This window comes from Chiloscyllium plagiosum, chromosome 6 (genome assembly GCF_004010195.1).
Source record: "Chiloscyllium plagiosum isolate BGI_BamShark_2017 chromosome 6, ASM401019v2, whole genome shotgun sequence".
Classification (NCBI taxonomy): domain Eukaryota; kingdom Metazoa; phylum Chordata; class Chondrichthyes; order Orectolobiformes; family Hemiscylliidae; genus Chiloscyllium; species Chiloscyllium plagiosum.
This window is the reverse complement of record NC_057715.1, coordinates 100,245,588-100,261,590: the sequence shown is the minus strand read 5'-3', so window position 1 is coordinate 100,261,590 and position 16,003 is coordinate 100,245,588. Positions and strand designations below refer to the sequence as shown.

At 42.2% G+C, this 16,003-nt stretch overlaps 1 protein-coding gene across 1 annotated transcript in view; it reads left to right on the top strand.

The window, feature by feature from the left end:
• Window positions 1–16,003, top strand: part of atp10a (ATPase phospholipid transporting 10A) — a 181,699-nt gene that overhangs the window by 92,024 nt on the left and 73,672 nt on the right. The window contains exons 4-5 of the mRNA XM_043692276.1: window positions 7,301–7,407; window positions 14,559–14,690. Of these exons, the coding sequence (XP_043548211.1) occupies window positions 7,301–7,407; window positions 14,559–14,690 (239 nt within the window). The remainder of the gene's footprint in view (window positions 1–7,300; window positions 7,408–14,558; window positions 14,691–16,003) is intronic.

Sequence of the window (16,003 nt, the reverse complement as noted above, 5' to 3'; positions counted from 1 at the left end):
ACCACAGGGGATCCCTGCACTGCTTGCTTCCTCCCCTTCCCACCTCTAATTGTTACCCAGCTACCTCTGTTCTCTGGTGTAACTATGTCCCTGTAGCTTCTATTTATCACCTTCTCAGCCTCTCGAATAATCCTCAGTTCATCCAACTCCAGTTCCAGTTCCCTAACTCGTTCTGTGAGGGGCAGGATCTGACTGCATTTCCTGCAGATGAAGTCAGCAGGAGTATCGGTGGTCACCCCTACCTCAAACATCCTGCAGGAGGAACATTCCACTGCCTGCGCTGCCATTACTCTACACCTCGTCTCCAAAACAAGGACACTGAGTAGCTTACCTGTGGACTTTAAAATTAGGTTAGAGGAGGAGAATGGGAGGGAGGCCTGGGGTCTAGAACACACCCACTCAAATATCAATCACTTACCTTCCCGACCAGCTCTGCGCTCCAACCTCACTTCCGCCCAGCTCGCGCCGCTCTCTGCTGTAAAAAGACCATTGGCGTCAAGGTAAGTTCTTTATATATCAATCACTTACCTTCCTGACCAGCTCTGCGCTCCAACCTCACTTCCGCCCAGCTCGCGCCGCTCTCTGCTGTGTTCTTGTATGGGATGTAGGTGTTGCTGCAATGCTGTCAATTATTGGCAATCCCTAGTGCCCTTGTACTGTTTGACTCTATTCTTTCATAGGATGTGGGCTTTAAGGCAAAACCAGTAATTGTTACCCATGTCCAATTGCATCACTTGAACTGAGTTGCTTGCTAGGCCATTTCAGAGGGCAGTTAAGAATCAAGCATATTACTGTGGTTCTGGAGTCACATGTAGGCTTGACCAGGTAAGAATGGCTGATTGTCCCTCCTAATAGACACAGAGTCATAGAGATGTTCATCACAGAAACAGACCCTTTGGCCTAACTCATCCATGCCGGACAGATATCCTAAATTAATCCAGTTCCATTTACCAGCATTTGGCCCTTTCCTATTCATGTACCCATCCAGATACCTTTTAAATGTTGCATTTGTACCAGCTTCCACCACTTCCTCTGGCAGTTCATTCCATAAATGCACCACCTTCTATGTGAAAATGTTGCCCCTTAGGTCCCTTTTAATTCTTTCCCCTTGCAGCTTAAATCTATGTCCTCTAGTTTTGGATTGTCCTACCCTGGGCGAAGGGACCTTGGCTATTCATCCTATCCATGCCCCTCATGATTTTATAAACTTCTACAAAGTCACCTCTCAGAATCCGATGCTCCCCTGAAAACAGCCCCAACCTGTTCAGCCTCTCCTTTAAATTCAAGCCCCCCCAAACCCTGGCAACATCCTTGTAAATCTTTTTTGAACCCTTTCAAGTTTCACAACATCTTTCCTATAGCAGAAATTGAACGCAATATTTGAAAGGTTGTCTAACCAATGTCCTGCACAGCATCCTGACCTCCCAACTCCTGTACTCAGTGCACTAACCAATGAAGGCAATCAGTGAATCAGATGAGTTCTGAAATATTTGACAGTGGTTACACTGTTGCCATTAATTCTTTTAATTCCACATTTAATTGAAATAAAATTTGACTACCTACTATTGTGGGATTTGAACTCATGCCCTGGATCATTAAACAGGGATTTTCAATTATTTTAGTCCAGTGACATTATCACCTGAGTAGAATAAGGGGATATTTAAGCACCATATTTTTTGATGCTGTGGGATCAGTTCATGAAATTTATATTGAATGCGAACATTACTATCTGCACAAAAAAACAGTGGAGTCACTGTAGTATGGAAGAACAAATTCTTCCATTCCTTTGTATCAACTGTAAACATCGTATTATGATATTGCTACAAATCAGAATAATGTTTCTGAATCTACTTATGGTTTCGTCAAAAAAGATTATATCTGTCTTTTGAATTCAGATGATGTCATGAACTGCGCAATCATAAAGCTTCTCTTAACCACAAAGGGCCTTTTAATATACTCACGAGACTTTAAAATGCAAAAGCTGTCCTTTTGAAATATTGTTCTTTTTTTTATCCCTATGTGGGGGATGTTGCTCCACGTGCCCACAATATAATGACACTCACACTGAGGGTACCTGTTATCGTTGCACTTTGCAAAATGAGACACTTTAATGTGCACTTCATTCATGTGGGTTTCACATCTGCTTCCTCATTGCAAAAATGATATAAAATGCATGGGCACAGTAATATAAAGATAATGTTACTGGAATACTAATCCAGAGGCTTGAACTAATGTTCCAGAGACTTGAATTCAATTATACCGTGGCTGTTGGGGGGCAGTTTCAAATTGTTACATAAATCAGGACAAAATTATAAAGCTTGTGTTAATTGTTATGACCAGGAGAGATATCAGATTGTCAGAGAGAAGCAAATTTGCTGTCCTTGCCTAGTGTGATTGCAAACCATCTGAGATGTGCTTGGTTCTTGACCACCCTCTGAGGTGGCCTCATGATCCATTCAGTTATCTAGAAACTGGTAGGGAAAAGTCAAATGAGAATAAAAGCAAGTGGATAATCTTTAGGACACCATCTGTGGCAAAGCAGCTATTGATTCGTATCCCATGGACAAGTTTGAACAATCACCTCCTCCAAGGCCAAAGCACAGTCGCAGCAGTGTGCACCATCTATATGCTGCACTGCTGCAACCCACCAAGTCTTCTTCAGCACCTTTCAAATCCACGACCTCTACCATCTGTGGAAACAAGATTAGCAGGTATATGGGGACACCAACCAACAAGTTGCCCTCTGGGTTGTTCACCATCCTGACTTGGAACTACTGCAATTTTTTTTTTTATTAACCAGTACCTATGGGACCCAGGAGTGTACTGGTTGATCAAAATTGCAGTTGTAAACTTCAGTGCAAAAACACATAGTAAGTAATAGAAATGTAATACGGAGGTATACACATCACTGTTAAACTTTATTTACAGTGTTAAAACATTTAAATAATAATGGAACTTTGCCTTAAATAAAACTTAGCATTAATGCAGCTTCTCAGTTACACCCTCAACCAATTACTCAGACATTGCGGAGATTGCAATAATGCAGTAAACTAATATTTGAGATTTTTATTTTTTGCTGTTTATCGAGGGAGGTGCCAGATTAAACAAAGTTTGCTGTCTATCGTTCTTCCTTCACTTTCACTGGATGAAAATGCTGGAGCCGTTCAGTCTGTGGCACAGTGTTCATGTCAGGAGACTACCAATCCAATGTCTCCAGGCCAATTTTCCAGATGCATGACTTCAAATCTCACCATGGCTCATGGCAAAACTTAAATTCAGGATGTAGGTTTGCTCGCTGAGCTGGAAGGTTCGTTTTCAGATGTTTCGTCACCATACTAGGTAGCACCTTCAAAGGCTTCATTTGGAAGCTCCCTGAAGATGTTACCTAGTATGGTGATGAAACGTCTGAAAACGAACCTTCTAATTCAGCGAACAAACCTACATCCAGAATCTCAACCTGAGCTACAAATCTTCTCAAAATTTGCTAGCTTAAATTCAGTTTAAAGAAAATTGCAATAAAGAGCTGACCTAACTGACACCATATATACACGCTGTCGATTATGGTAAAAACCGATCTGATTCATTAATATACTTTTGGAAAGGAAATCTTTAGTGGCCTGGCCTACCAGTGACTCCAGGCCACAGCAATGATTCTAAACTGCCTTCTGGGCAATAAGGCATAGGCAGTAAATGCTGGCCTAACCAGTGATATTCACATATTATGGGTGAATAAAATATACTGTGCCCCTAAAGGCACTGACAGTATCCCAAAATCAGACGGACCTCAGTAAGACTATTACTCATACTCTTCTCGGATGCGAATAGGGATGGCAACAAATATAAACTTTATAAACCCCCATATCCCACAAACCAAAAGAAACATGCAAGCCATCAAATATTTAAATACACAAATCTGTCCAATTGTGGGTTTCGTGGCTCTAGATACTATTAAACTGGAGAGGATTCAGAAAAAGACTTACCAGGATGTTACCAAAAATGGAGGGTTTGAGATTTAAAAATAAACTGGAAAGATTGGGACTTTTTTCACTGCAGTTTAGAGGTTGAGGGGTGACTTTATAGAGGTTTATAAAATCATGAGGGGCATATATAAGGTGAATGACAAGGGTTTTTTTTCCTATGGTGGAGGAGTTCAAAACTAGGGGGCATGTTTAAAGGTAAGAGGAGAAAGATTTAAAAAGGACATGAGGGGCAACATTTTTACACAGTGGTTCATGTGTGGAATGAACTGCCAGAGGATGTGGTGAATGCAAATACATTCACAACATTTAAAAGACATTTGGATAAGTTTACGAATAGGAAAGGTTTGGAGAGATATGGGCCAAGTGCAGGCAGGTGGGACTAGTTTAGTTTGAGAACATGGTTGATGTGGACTGATTGGACCGAAGAGTCTTTTAATTCTATGACTCTATATGGTTGCAATTAATTGCCTATTGCAATGTGTGCTAAGTATGATGAGATTTCAGCTGAAACCATTGTAACAAAGCTGAATCCCTTCTCTATTGGAAGCCTGTCAGCTATTTGAACTGTGTTCAGTCAATATGAAAACTAGTGTCAAGTTTGGCCATCAGATAATATACACAATTGATAAGTATAATGATTTCCTGAACAGGAAATATTTCAATATGCAAATATTTTGTAATAGTAGCAATTGTATTTGCATTCAGTTATACCCCTCAACAGAATATAAGAGCAAATTGTTGCCAAATTTTATAGTAGAATGTAACCTGGTTTACAGCATAATTGGCCATATAAATGCAGGAACATTGCAGCTGCCTTCCCAGAGTAATTAGGGTCAATAGTTTTTGCATAGATAGATAAGTTGATTTTTATAACAATTCTCTTTTAGTTTTTTTCTAACATTAATTCTGAGTATGGGTTGGCCATGAATTTGGAAAAATATTTTAGCCTCGACAGAGGTTGACCAAGCAGAGGTTGTGAGCGACTGTATGTGTGCGTGCAACTCTATAGACAAAGGATATTATTTACACAACTTCAGATTGATTTGTAACTGGCAAACCTCCCTGGACTGTTTATATGTAATGGTTACAATCTAACTTAGATGGGTGAAGTGAGCACTTCCTTTGTGGAGAAAATGTAGCAATATCTTTTGACAACTTGATTGCTTGTAACACTCAGAAGAACTTTCCCAAACCGAGGAAGGTGTTTTTTCTTTTTATTGTTTATATATGGGATGTGAGCATTGCTGGCAGCCAGCATTTATTACCCTTTAGAAATTAGTGGGGGTCCTCCTTCTTGAACTTGGTTTAAGTAGACCCTCATTGCCAATAGGGAGACTTTCCAGGAGTAGTGATATAATCCCAAGTCAGGATGATGATTGGCTTGGAGGGGAACTTTCAGGTGGCAATATTCCTATACACCTGTAAGCCTTGTCCTTCTGGATGGTAGTGGTAGTGGGTTTGAATGACACTATCTAGGTTACAACTTGGTGTTGGTATTGATGAGGCCACACCTGGAATACCATATGCAGTTGTGGGCCCCTTTTTTTAAGAAAGGGTATACCAACATTGGAGGCAGTTCAAAAGACATTCACTAGACAGATTCCTGGAATGAAGGTGGTTGACTTAACAAGGACGCAACATAGCAGCAGCCGATTAGTATTACGGATAACTTAAAGTGACTTAAAGTCAGTGAAGCAATGGCATATTGGTATTAATAGACTATTAATCCAGGGACCCAGGTCACGTTCTGGGTCCGAATCCCACCATGGCAGATGGTAGAATTTGAATCCAAAAATAATTTTTTAAAATATATAGTTAAGAGTCTGGGTACTTTGCAGTACATTTGCCGGAAATGACATACTTAAACTGTGGCAGGGACTGAAATGAGATATACCATTACCCATTATCAGAAAAACCCCATCTGGTTTACCATCAAATGGGGAGAAAATTCAGAAGTCTGACGTGCAAAGAGACTTGAGAGTTCTAGTCCAGAGTTCTCTCAAGGTATACTTGCAGGTTGAGTCAGTAGTGAAGAAGGCAAATGTAACAATGGCATTTGTTTTGAGGGAACTTGAATATAAAAGCTATGATATACTTCTGAGGCTCAGTAAGGCTCTGATCAGTCCACATTTGGAGTATTGTGCACAGTTTTGGACCCCATATCTCAGGAGCGATGTACTGGGCCTGGACGGTGTTCCGAGGAAGTTCACGAGAATGATCCCAGGAAGGAAAAGCTTAACATATGAGGAACATTTGAAGACTCTGGGTTTATACTCAATGGAGTTTAGAAGGATGAAGGGTGATCGAATTGAAACGCAGAGGATATTGAATGGCCTGGACAGAGCAGATGTTGAGAAGGTGTTTCCATTGGTAGGAGAGACTAGGACCCGAGGGCATAGCCTTAGAGTAAAGGATAGACCTTTTAGAATGGAGATAAGGAGGGACTTCTTCAGCCAGAGAAGTGAATCCATGGAATTCATTGCCACAGAAGGCTGTAGAGGCCCGGTTATTGAGTATATTTAAAACCGGGATAGAGGATCAAAGGGATCAAAGGTTATGGGGAGGAAGCGGGAGAACAGGGTTGAGAAACCTATCAGAAGAAAGTGAGGACTGCAGATGCTCGAGATCAGAGTCGAGAATGTGGTGCTGGAAAAGCACAGCAGGAATTCTTGATGAAGGGCTTTTGCCCGAAATGTCGATTTGCCTGCTCCTCGGTTGCTGTCTGACCTGCTGTGCTTTTCCAAAACCACACTTTCGACTTGAGAAACCTGTCAGCCATTATTGAATGGCAGAGCACACTTGACAGGCTGAATAGCCTAATTTCTGCTCCTATGTCTTATGGTCTTATTGTGTTTTTTAGGAAAGGAAATCTGCCATCCTCATCCAGTCAACTTTCTTTGACTTTAGAACCACAGCAATGTGGTTGACTTTTAGCTGCCATCTGGGCAATTATAGATGGGCAGTAAATGCTGTCCTAGCCAGTGACGCCCACATTGCATAGATGACTAAACCAAAAATTGTATTTCATATGACTGTCTGTGTGGAGTTTGCACATTCTCCCCGTGTCTGCGTGGGTTTCCTCCGGGTGCTCCAGTTTCCTCCCACAGTCACAAAGATGTACAGGCCAGGAGAATTGGCCATGCTAAATTGCCCATAGTATTCGGTGCATTAGTCAGAGGGAGATGGGTCTCTTCAGAGGGTCGGTGTGGACTTGTTGGGCTGAAGGGCCTCTTTGCACACTGAAGGGAATCTAATCTAATCATGACTCAAAGCTTGTGTGGGACAAAGCAATATCTAATTGGCATTTTCTCTTGTTGCAGAGTATACAAAAATGGAAAGAGAGCTGGACTTTCTAAAGACAACCTCTTACTTCGGGGATGCACTGTCAGAAATACTGAAGAAGTTGTGGGGATCGTAATCTATGCAGGTACTTTTCTTTGTCTTTGCGCATGGTATATTTTTAGGTATATCTCATTTCAGTCCCTGCCACAGTTTAAGTATATCATTTCCGGCAAATGTACTGCAAAGTACCCAGAGCCTGAGAGATGTATCTCCAGTGCAGAAGTCAATGTAAAATCTTTCTGTTTCTTGAACAGCGTCACACAATCGGGCTTAATTTTTGAGGCTCAGGTTGGCAGACTGGAGGACTTGGGTAGTTGGGGAAGTAAGTAGTCAGATGCAGAGGATTGTTGGAATTGCTGGTGCTGTGTCGTTAGATTGGGGAAAATGCTAATTGTGTCGTGGAGTGTTTTGGGGAGAATGGGTGGTTGGGTGAGGTGAGGTGAGGGGATAGGTAAGTGGGATGGGTTGTGTTGTTAATCACTGAATTGCACCAGAGATTAAACAATGGACTAATTCTAAGGTATATTCAGGGAAAGCAACATGTATCAAGCCTAATTTTCTAATCAGCATAAGAAACCAGCAGAAGGCTCTGGTCAGTGCAAGAAGTGGTTTAAACTTCCTAAGCAATTACACGTGCTCATCAGTTTCCCTCAGCATTCAGACAGGCTCCAGCAGCTTAAATTCCAAACATCACCTTCCTGACAAAAGAAGATTCCACCCATTATCCTTTCATCCCTTTATTTTCCTGTGTTTCTTTCTGTCTCCTCCTTTTTTCCTTCTCTTACTTTGAGTGTTTCACTCCCTTGCTGTTTGCCCCTGTTGCTTGATGGCATATACTTTGGAAAGATTGCTGCAATTTGTTGGTATTGAACAACCTCACGGTAATGATTGTACTTGGCCTGTGTGTGTTCCAGTTTCTATTTTCAGAGATCTATGAATCTACTGTGTTTAAGCTTATTGCAGCATCTTGCTCAACAATCATGGCTTTGTTCAGCACTTGCTGCTTTCAAACACTAGGCTTGTTGCTTGTAAAATTATTTGGCTTTAAACTTGCGTTTATTCTGAAGTCAGGCTTCACAAACCGAAGGGCCATCATTGCTTTTTTTGGAATTGCTTGCTGAGTAAGTTATAATGTGCAGTCTAATCCAATTTTTCTTGTAGAGGTCTGATCAATAAAGCAGGTAATTCACCATCTATAGGTGGAAATAGCACCAAGCATTGGATTGATTCAATATGTCACCACAAGCATTGGTTTGACTGTGATTTCTGACCAGAGTTAGCACTGCAGCAGGTAGTACTGTAACTGAGATGAAAAGAAAAAGTACTGGAGAAACTTAGCAGCATCTATGGCAAAAGAAACAGAGTTAAGTTTCGAATTGAAGAGTCATACTGGTTTCCAAATGTTCCCTCTTTCTGTCTTCACAAATGATGCCAAACCTGCCGAATTTCCCCAGCATTCTCTGTGTTTGTTTCCCATTTCCAATATCTGTAAATATTTTGTTTTTATTGGAGCGCTGTAATTGAAGGTTGGAGTGAAGATTTGTTAAGTTAGACCAAACGATAGCTTTGGGAAAGAAAACAAGCCCCAATGAGGCATCCTGGGGTGTTGCACATTTAAAGAAAAAAATCTGAATTGCTGGACATTCAGGGTGACAACATGCAAAAGAGATTGCCTTTGAGTGTGTGAAACCATCGGAAGGGCCTGCAGGACATTGCCACCCATTTCTGTTTATCACATTATGGAATTTTACAGTACAGAAGAAGACCATTTGACCCATCGTGTCCGTAAGTCGTATTAATAACAATTATACATCCTTGGTACCCTGCCAAGGGGTGTACTAATGGGCGCATTCTAACAAGTGTTAAAGAGCCACATTTTTCTCATCCGTTTGCCACAACCTGAATTTGGAAGAGCGAAGATCCACTGTGTTCACTCTGAGTATTGCCGCTTCCCTCTCTGCAAAATGGTGAAGGTTATTTTCTCATGAGCTGAGAGAACTGATTGACGAGTAAGGGCAATTATTCAAATGTGAATGGACAAACCTTGGTCTTTTTTTTTTCATTTACACCCCTGCTCTCTTAGCAGGTTTTGCTCCACTGTTGGTGAGCATTGCTACCTGTGCCTGTTACAGGTGATCCAGCAGAATTTGAGCACCTTTGTGCAGCTGAGCTTTGTGTATTTGAATCCACAGTCAAGCCTCTGGAGGATTAGTGCTACAAAATCAGTACAACTTATATATTCACAGAGATTGTTAGCAAGGCCGGTGACATTGGATGCTATCTATGGCATTTGATCACATTTCTGCATGAGAGATTATTAGCAGAAGTGTGGCATGGTGGCTGAGTGTTTAGCACTGCTGCCTCACAGCCCCAGGGACCTGGGTTCAATTCCATCCTCATGCGACTGTCTTTGCGGAGTTTGCACATTTTTTCCTTTGTTTGCGTGGGTTTCCTCCAGGTGTTCTGATTTCCTACCACAATCCAAAGATGTGCAGGTTGGGTGAATTGGCCATGCTAAATTGCCCATAGTGTTCAGGGATGTGTTAAGTTAGGTGCATTGGTCAGGGGTAAATATAGGATTATAGGGAGGGGAATGAGTCCGGATGGGTTACTCTTCAGAGGGTCGGTGTGGACTTGTTGGGCCAAAGGGCCTGTTTCCAACATTGCAGGGATTCTTTGATTCTAAGTGAAGGCACGTGACATCCAACATAGTTGTGGAGTTGGTTAGTATTTGGTCAATGTTGGGAGACTGTAGAGATGAAGTGCCCATTATGTCTCAGGCCTCTGATAAGTAGAATGCTTTCTATTTAATGGTGTTTTGTGGCTTTGAGGTGACGGTTGATAAAGGAGAGCTTTTGCAAATTTGTTGTAACATTTGGAAATCGAAGCATACACCAGCAGATGCGGTCCTTAAATTGATCAAATCAAACGTGGACAAATGGACAAAAGCTGCTTTGGTCTTATTCTAACAATAGATTAATACCTGGATAAAGAAACAGAGAGATGTATGTCCAGGTTTGCAGCTAGTGTCATTAAAAGGCACAGAAGCCTGTGGAGATGGCAGCAGTGACTTCCAAAAAGGGCACAGCCAACTGAGCAAAAGTGTGGCAGGTGTAGTTCAATATGGAGCGACAAGAGGCTGTCCACTTAGAATCTAAGACATAAGTCAGAATATTTTCTTAATAGCAAGAACTAGGGGCAGGAGTAGACCTTTTGGCCTTTCAGTATAATCTTCTGTCTCATTGCCGTTTTCTCTCCATATTCCTTGATGCCTTAAAAATCTAAACAAAAAGCTAGCTCTTTCTTGAATATATTCAGTGACTTGAGTCGTACAAGTTGGAAACAGACCCTTCGGTCCAACTCGTCCATCCCAACCAGACATCCCAATCTGACCTAATCCAATTTGCCAACATTTGGTCCATATTTCTTGGACTTGGCCTCCACAGCTTTCTGTCCTGGAGAATTCCATAAGTTCAGGACCCCTTCAGTGAGGAAATGCTTCCTTCATTATGGTCTATCCTATATCATGAAACTCTGGTTCTAGACTCCCCAACCAGGGGAAACATCCTTCCTGCATCTAGTTTATCCAGCCCTGTTAGAGTCTATGCATTTCAATTAGACCGCCTCTCATTCATCTAAACTAGTGAACTAGGCGTAATCAAACCAATGTCTCCTCATAAGACAGTCCTGCCCTCCCTGGTATCAGGCGAAAGTGGGGACTGCACACGCTGGAGATCAGAGTTGAGGGTGTGGCACTGGAAAAGCATAGGAGGTCAGGCAGCATCTGAGGAGCAAGCGAATCGACATTTCGGGCATAAGCCCTTCATCAGCCTAGTGAACTTCTGCTGCAGTCCATCTATGGCAAGTAAATCCTTTCTTAGGTAGGGAGCCCAAACTGCCACACAATCCCCAGGCATAGTCCCACCAAGGCCCTGTATAACTGCAATAAGGCATCTGTACTTCAGAACTCAAATCCTCTGGTTGTAACAATGTTGGAACAAAGGCATTGTGAGGTCTATGTGCACAAATTAGTATTGTACAGTTTGGAGGTAAAATGGCTGTTGGGTTGTCAGCCTTTGTCTCAGGAGGATGATGGTAAAGTGAAGATTCAGTGCTTTGATTGAAAGAATTGGTCAGGACCACATTTGGAGCTAAGGTCTGGTCATTGTGCCTTGGTTTTGGGATGGCTGGAGAGAGGTGACATTGAGGCCTTTTGAAGGGTATAGTGTACCTTCTGCCTGAAAGATCGGGGATTTGAAAGGGTTAAGTTATAGGTCACCATTGACCAGAAATGTAACTAGGACCAGCCAAATAAATGTTGTGGCTTAAAGAGCAGGCCAGAGGTTCGGTGCTTCCTTCGAATTTACTCTTTGATGGGATAGGGGTGTCGCTGGCAAGGTCAACATGTGTTGTCCATTTGTAATTGCCCTTAAACTGAGTGGCTTGCTAGGGCCATGTCCATGTATAGTTACGTCTGTTTGCTGTGGGTCTGGAGTTCCACAGCAAGTTTCAAAATAAACGGTTATGGTGGAGATAAAGGAGCAATTTCTTTTCTCTCAGAGTTCTTTGTGTTTAGATTCTCTTCTACAGTGAGCAGTGGGTCATTGAATATATTAAAAGACTGAGTTAGATAGATCTTTGATGGCAAGTAAGCCAAGGATTATGGGGGACAGATAGGAAAGTGGTGTTAAGGCCACATCAGATTTGCCTGAAGCTTGATCCTATCTTTCTGGCATTTCTCTGTGAGACTGGCACTAACAAATCCATTTGTGGAGAAAGCAAGCAGTTTAGTTACTGCTCAAAGGCCTGATCAGATATGAATGATAGATCACCTTCCCTAAACAACATTAGTGAACCGATCAGTGTCTTGGTCATCATCACACCAGTGAGGGTGGTGGTGGGGGTTTAACTTCAGGATTATTAATTGAAATCACATTTCACCATCTCCCAGGCTGTTGGATTCTCAGTTCAATAACTTTACCACTGTGTCCTCCTGAACTCTATGAGCATTAACTGAGCTGCGATCGATCCCCACAAGTGGATTTGTTAGTGCCAGTTTCACAGAAACACCAGAAAGTTATGATCAAGCTTCAGGCAAATCTGATGTGGTCTTAACTCCATGTTCCTATCTGTCCCCCATAATCCTTGGCTTACTTGCCATCAAAGATCTATCTAACTCATTCTTTAATATGTTCAATGACCCACTGATCACTGTGGAAGAGAATTTAAACACTAAGAACTCTCTGAGAGAAATGAAATGACTTCTTTATCTCCATCATAACACTTTACTTAGAAACGTATGCCTCCTAGTTCTAGGTTCCTCTAGAAGGGAAGCAACCTCACATGCTCACTCAGAATCTTATATTCTAATAAGACAACGCTGAAGAAGCTTGACATCATCCAGGACAAAGCAGCCCACTTGACTGGCACTACATTCACAAGCATCAACTCCCTCCACCACCAACTCAGGAGCAGCAGTGTGTACTACCTGCAAGGGACACTTCACCAAAGATCCTCAGACAGCACCTTCCAAACCCATGACCACTTCCATCCAGAAGGACAAGGGCAACAGACACATGGGAACACTAAACCTTCCAAGTTCTCCTCCAAGCTACTGAACAAGCATCAACTCCCTCCACCACCAACTCAGGAGCAGCAGTGTGTACTACCTGCAAGGGACACTTCACCAAAGATCCTCAGACAGCACCTTCCAAACCCATGACCACTTCCATCCAGAAGGACAAGGGCAACAGACACATGGGAACACCACCACCTTCCAAGTTCTCCTCCAAGCTACTCAGCATCCTGATTTGGAAATGTATTACTGTTCCTTCACTGTCGCTAGGTCAAAATCCTGGCATTCCCTCCCTAAGAGATTGTGGGTCAATCCACAGCAGGTGGACTGCAGCGGATCAAGAAAGCAGCTCATCATCAACTTCTCAAGGGCAACTAGGGACAGGCAATAAATGTCGGCCCAGCTAGCAACACCCAGATCCTACAAATGAATACATTTTTTTTAAAAAGACCTTTCATTTTCCTGCGCTCCCATGAGTACAGGCCCAACCTGCTTAACTGTTCCTCAGAAGACAATTCCTTCATCCTAGACATCAGCCGAATTAACCATCTCTAAGTGGCTTCAAATGCAAGCACATCCCCACTTCAGCAAGGTGGCATAAATTTCTTTTAGTGCTCTGGGTGCAGTCGCACTAGTGCCCTGTATAGCTGTAGCAGAATTTTCTTTGTTTGACACTTCATGTGCTACAGCTGATTTTGTTTCTAAATTGGCAAATTCATGACAGAAAAGATCATAGAATCCCTACAGTGTGGAAATGGGCCATTCAGCCCAACAAGTCCACACCAATCTACAAAGAGTAACCCACCCAGACCCTTTCCCCCTACCCTATTACTCTACATTTATCCCTGACTAACCCACCTAGCTTGCACATACCTGGACAATTTAGCATAGTCAGTTCTCCTAACCTGCACATCCTTGGATTGTGGGAGGAAACCAGAGCACACCCACACAGACACAGGGAGAATGTGCAAACTCCATACAGTCAGTCGCCTGAGGCTGGAATCAAATCCAGGTCCCTGGTGCTGGTAGGCAGCAGTGCTAGCCACTGTGCCACCTGCACTCATAATTACAAGTGAAGGCGATATAAATTAAGAATCTTTACAACAGCCATTGGGAAGCAGCCTTTGTACAAGTTATGTGAAGAAACATTGATGTTCATCAAGTTCTGATGTTTGGAAGTCCCCAGAGTTTTAGAGATACGATTTCACGGCAGTAAAGATGCAAGATTAAAAGTCACATCCAGGGTGCCATAGAAAGCTTTTAAAGGGATATTAATATCAATCCTTGTGCTAAAGAAAATTGGCACAGGCTGGGTAGATTTCTGTCAGATCAGTGGTGGTAGATGTTTTGTAAATTCCATAAGGATTTGTATCTGTTGTGAATGATTGAGATAGATAGCTGATCTGACATTTGTGACTGAAATTTAAGTCCTAAGATCTAGATCGGAAAGTGTTCTGTTTCCATCATGACGGATATTTGTACAACTTTAGGTGCAAACCATTGATATATTGTGACAGTCTTTCGAAAGCAGACTTGCTGATGGAGGTCTCATGCAGTAACTGTCTTAAATTTCCGATGAAGGTACGTTCTATAGGGCTCACGAGAGTCTAAGGTTCATCCTGTATTCCTGGGCCTTAACCATTTTTCTCCAATCCTTGTAGGTCATGAGACTAAAGCAATGTTAAACAACAATGGACCACGTTACAAACGCAGCAAGCTGGAGAGACAAATGAATGTAGATGTCTTCTGGTGTGTGATCATTCTTTTTGTGATGTGCCTTTTCTCAGCTATTGGTAAGTTGCATCTGTTTAGATTAAGGTAGTCAGATGTCCTAAGAGCCTCTAGAGTGTAGTAAACAGACCCAATGGCTGAACAGTGTTGAAATGTCACATATGCTAAGAAGTCTGTAAGCTCAATCACATTTGATTTTTGCAAAGGCTGCCGCATTTAAAGATGACCAAGCAATGTAGCCTTTCCTAAACAAAGCTGTTGAAAGTTTTGCATATTTGTCTGACTTAAGAAGCAAAAAGCCTATACACATTCTCAGCATAATTGCGCACAACCATTTAGCAAGCGCATGGGAAGGTGATGACCTCATGGTATTATGGCGAGACTATTAATCCAGAAACTCAGCGAATGTACTGGTGACCTGGGTTTGAATCCTGCCATCGCAGATGGTGGAATTTGAATTCAATAAAAAAAATGTCTGGAATTAAGAATCTCCTGATGACCATTTCTGATTGTTGGAAAAGTCCACCTAGTTCACTAATATCCTACCTGGTCTGGCCTTAAGGTAACACCAAACCCACTGCATTGTCGTTGACTCTCAGCCCCCCTCAGAAATGGCCTAGCAAGCCACTCAGTTCAAGCGCAGTAGGGGAAAGCAATAAATGCTGGCCCAGCTAGTGATGCCCATGTCCCAGAGGAGAATTTTACAAAATTTTGTGTTCTGGACTGTCTGTCCTCTTCCCCACCCCCCATCCCCGTGCGACATTCCTCGCTCCCTCCATCCATTTATAATGGCAACTCAGACCAAGCTCTTCCTGAAGATTTGGTGAATTTTGTTTTTCTTGTCACCACACTTCACAGAACTTAGAGAAGGTAAGTTTTCAACGTCACCAAAATGGCTGGGATTGTGGAATTGTATACCCCATCGCAGTGATATTGCTTTAATTTTCACTGGGTACTTCCTGCAATGAGTTGAGCTAAGTAGTAAAAGGGTTCCTAATGGTCAGTGAAATAGTCATTAGTCTGTAAATGTGACAGTGACAAAAGAATGGAACATGAAGGAATCCTAGGAAATAGTGGCCACAAAATAAATAGGAAGCAGATAAGGTAAGAATCTGTAACTGGCACAGGTAGATGAGGGAAGAGTTTGTCACAATAATATCTCAAAAGGATACAGCAGAATGAACCAACTGAGGGAGTCAGTTAGTGGAAAGTCAAATCAATTTGGTGGAAGAAATTCCTTGAAAAGTTGCTGTTACAACATTTCGGTATCCAGCACATCCATTTAAATAAAACTAATTCCAGGCGGAATTACTCTTGGAAGTTGGTGGACTGTAGGAAATCTTTAAAAAGGAAATGGCGATCAGGAAATTGGAGG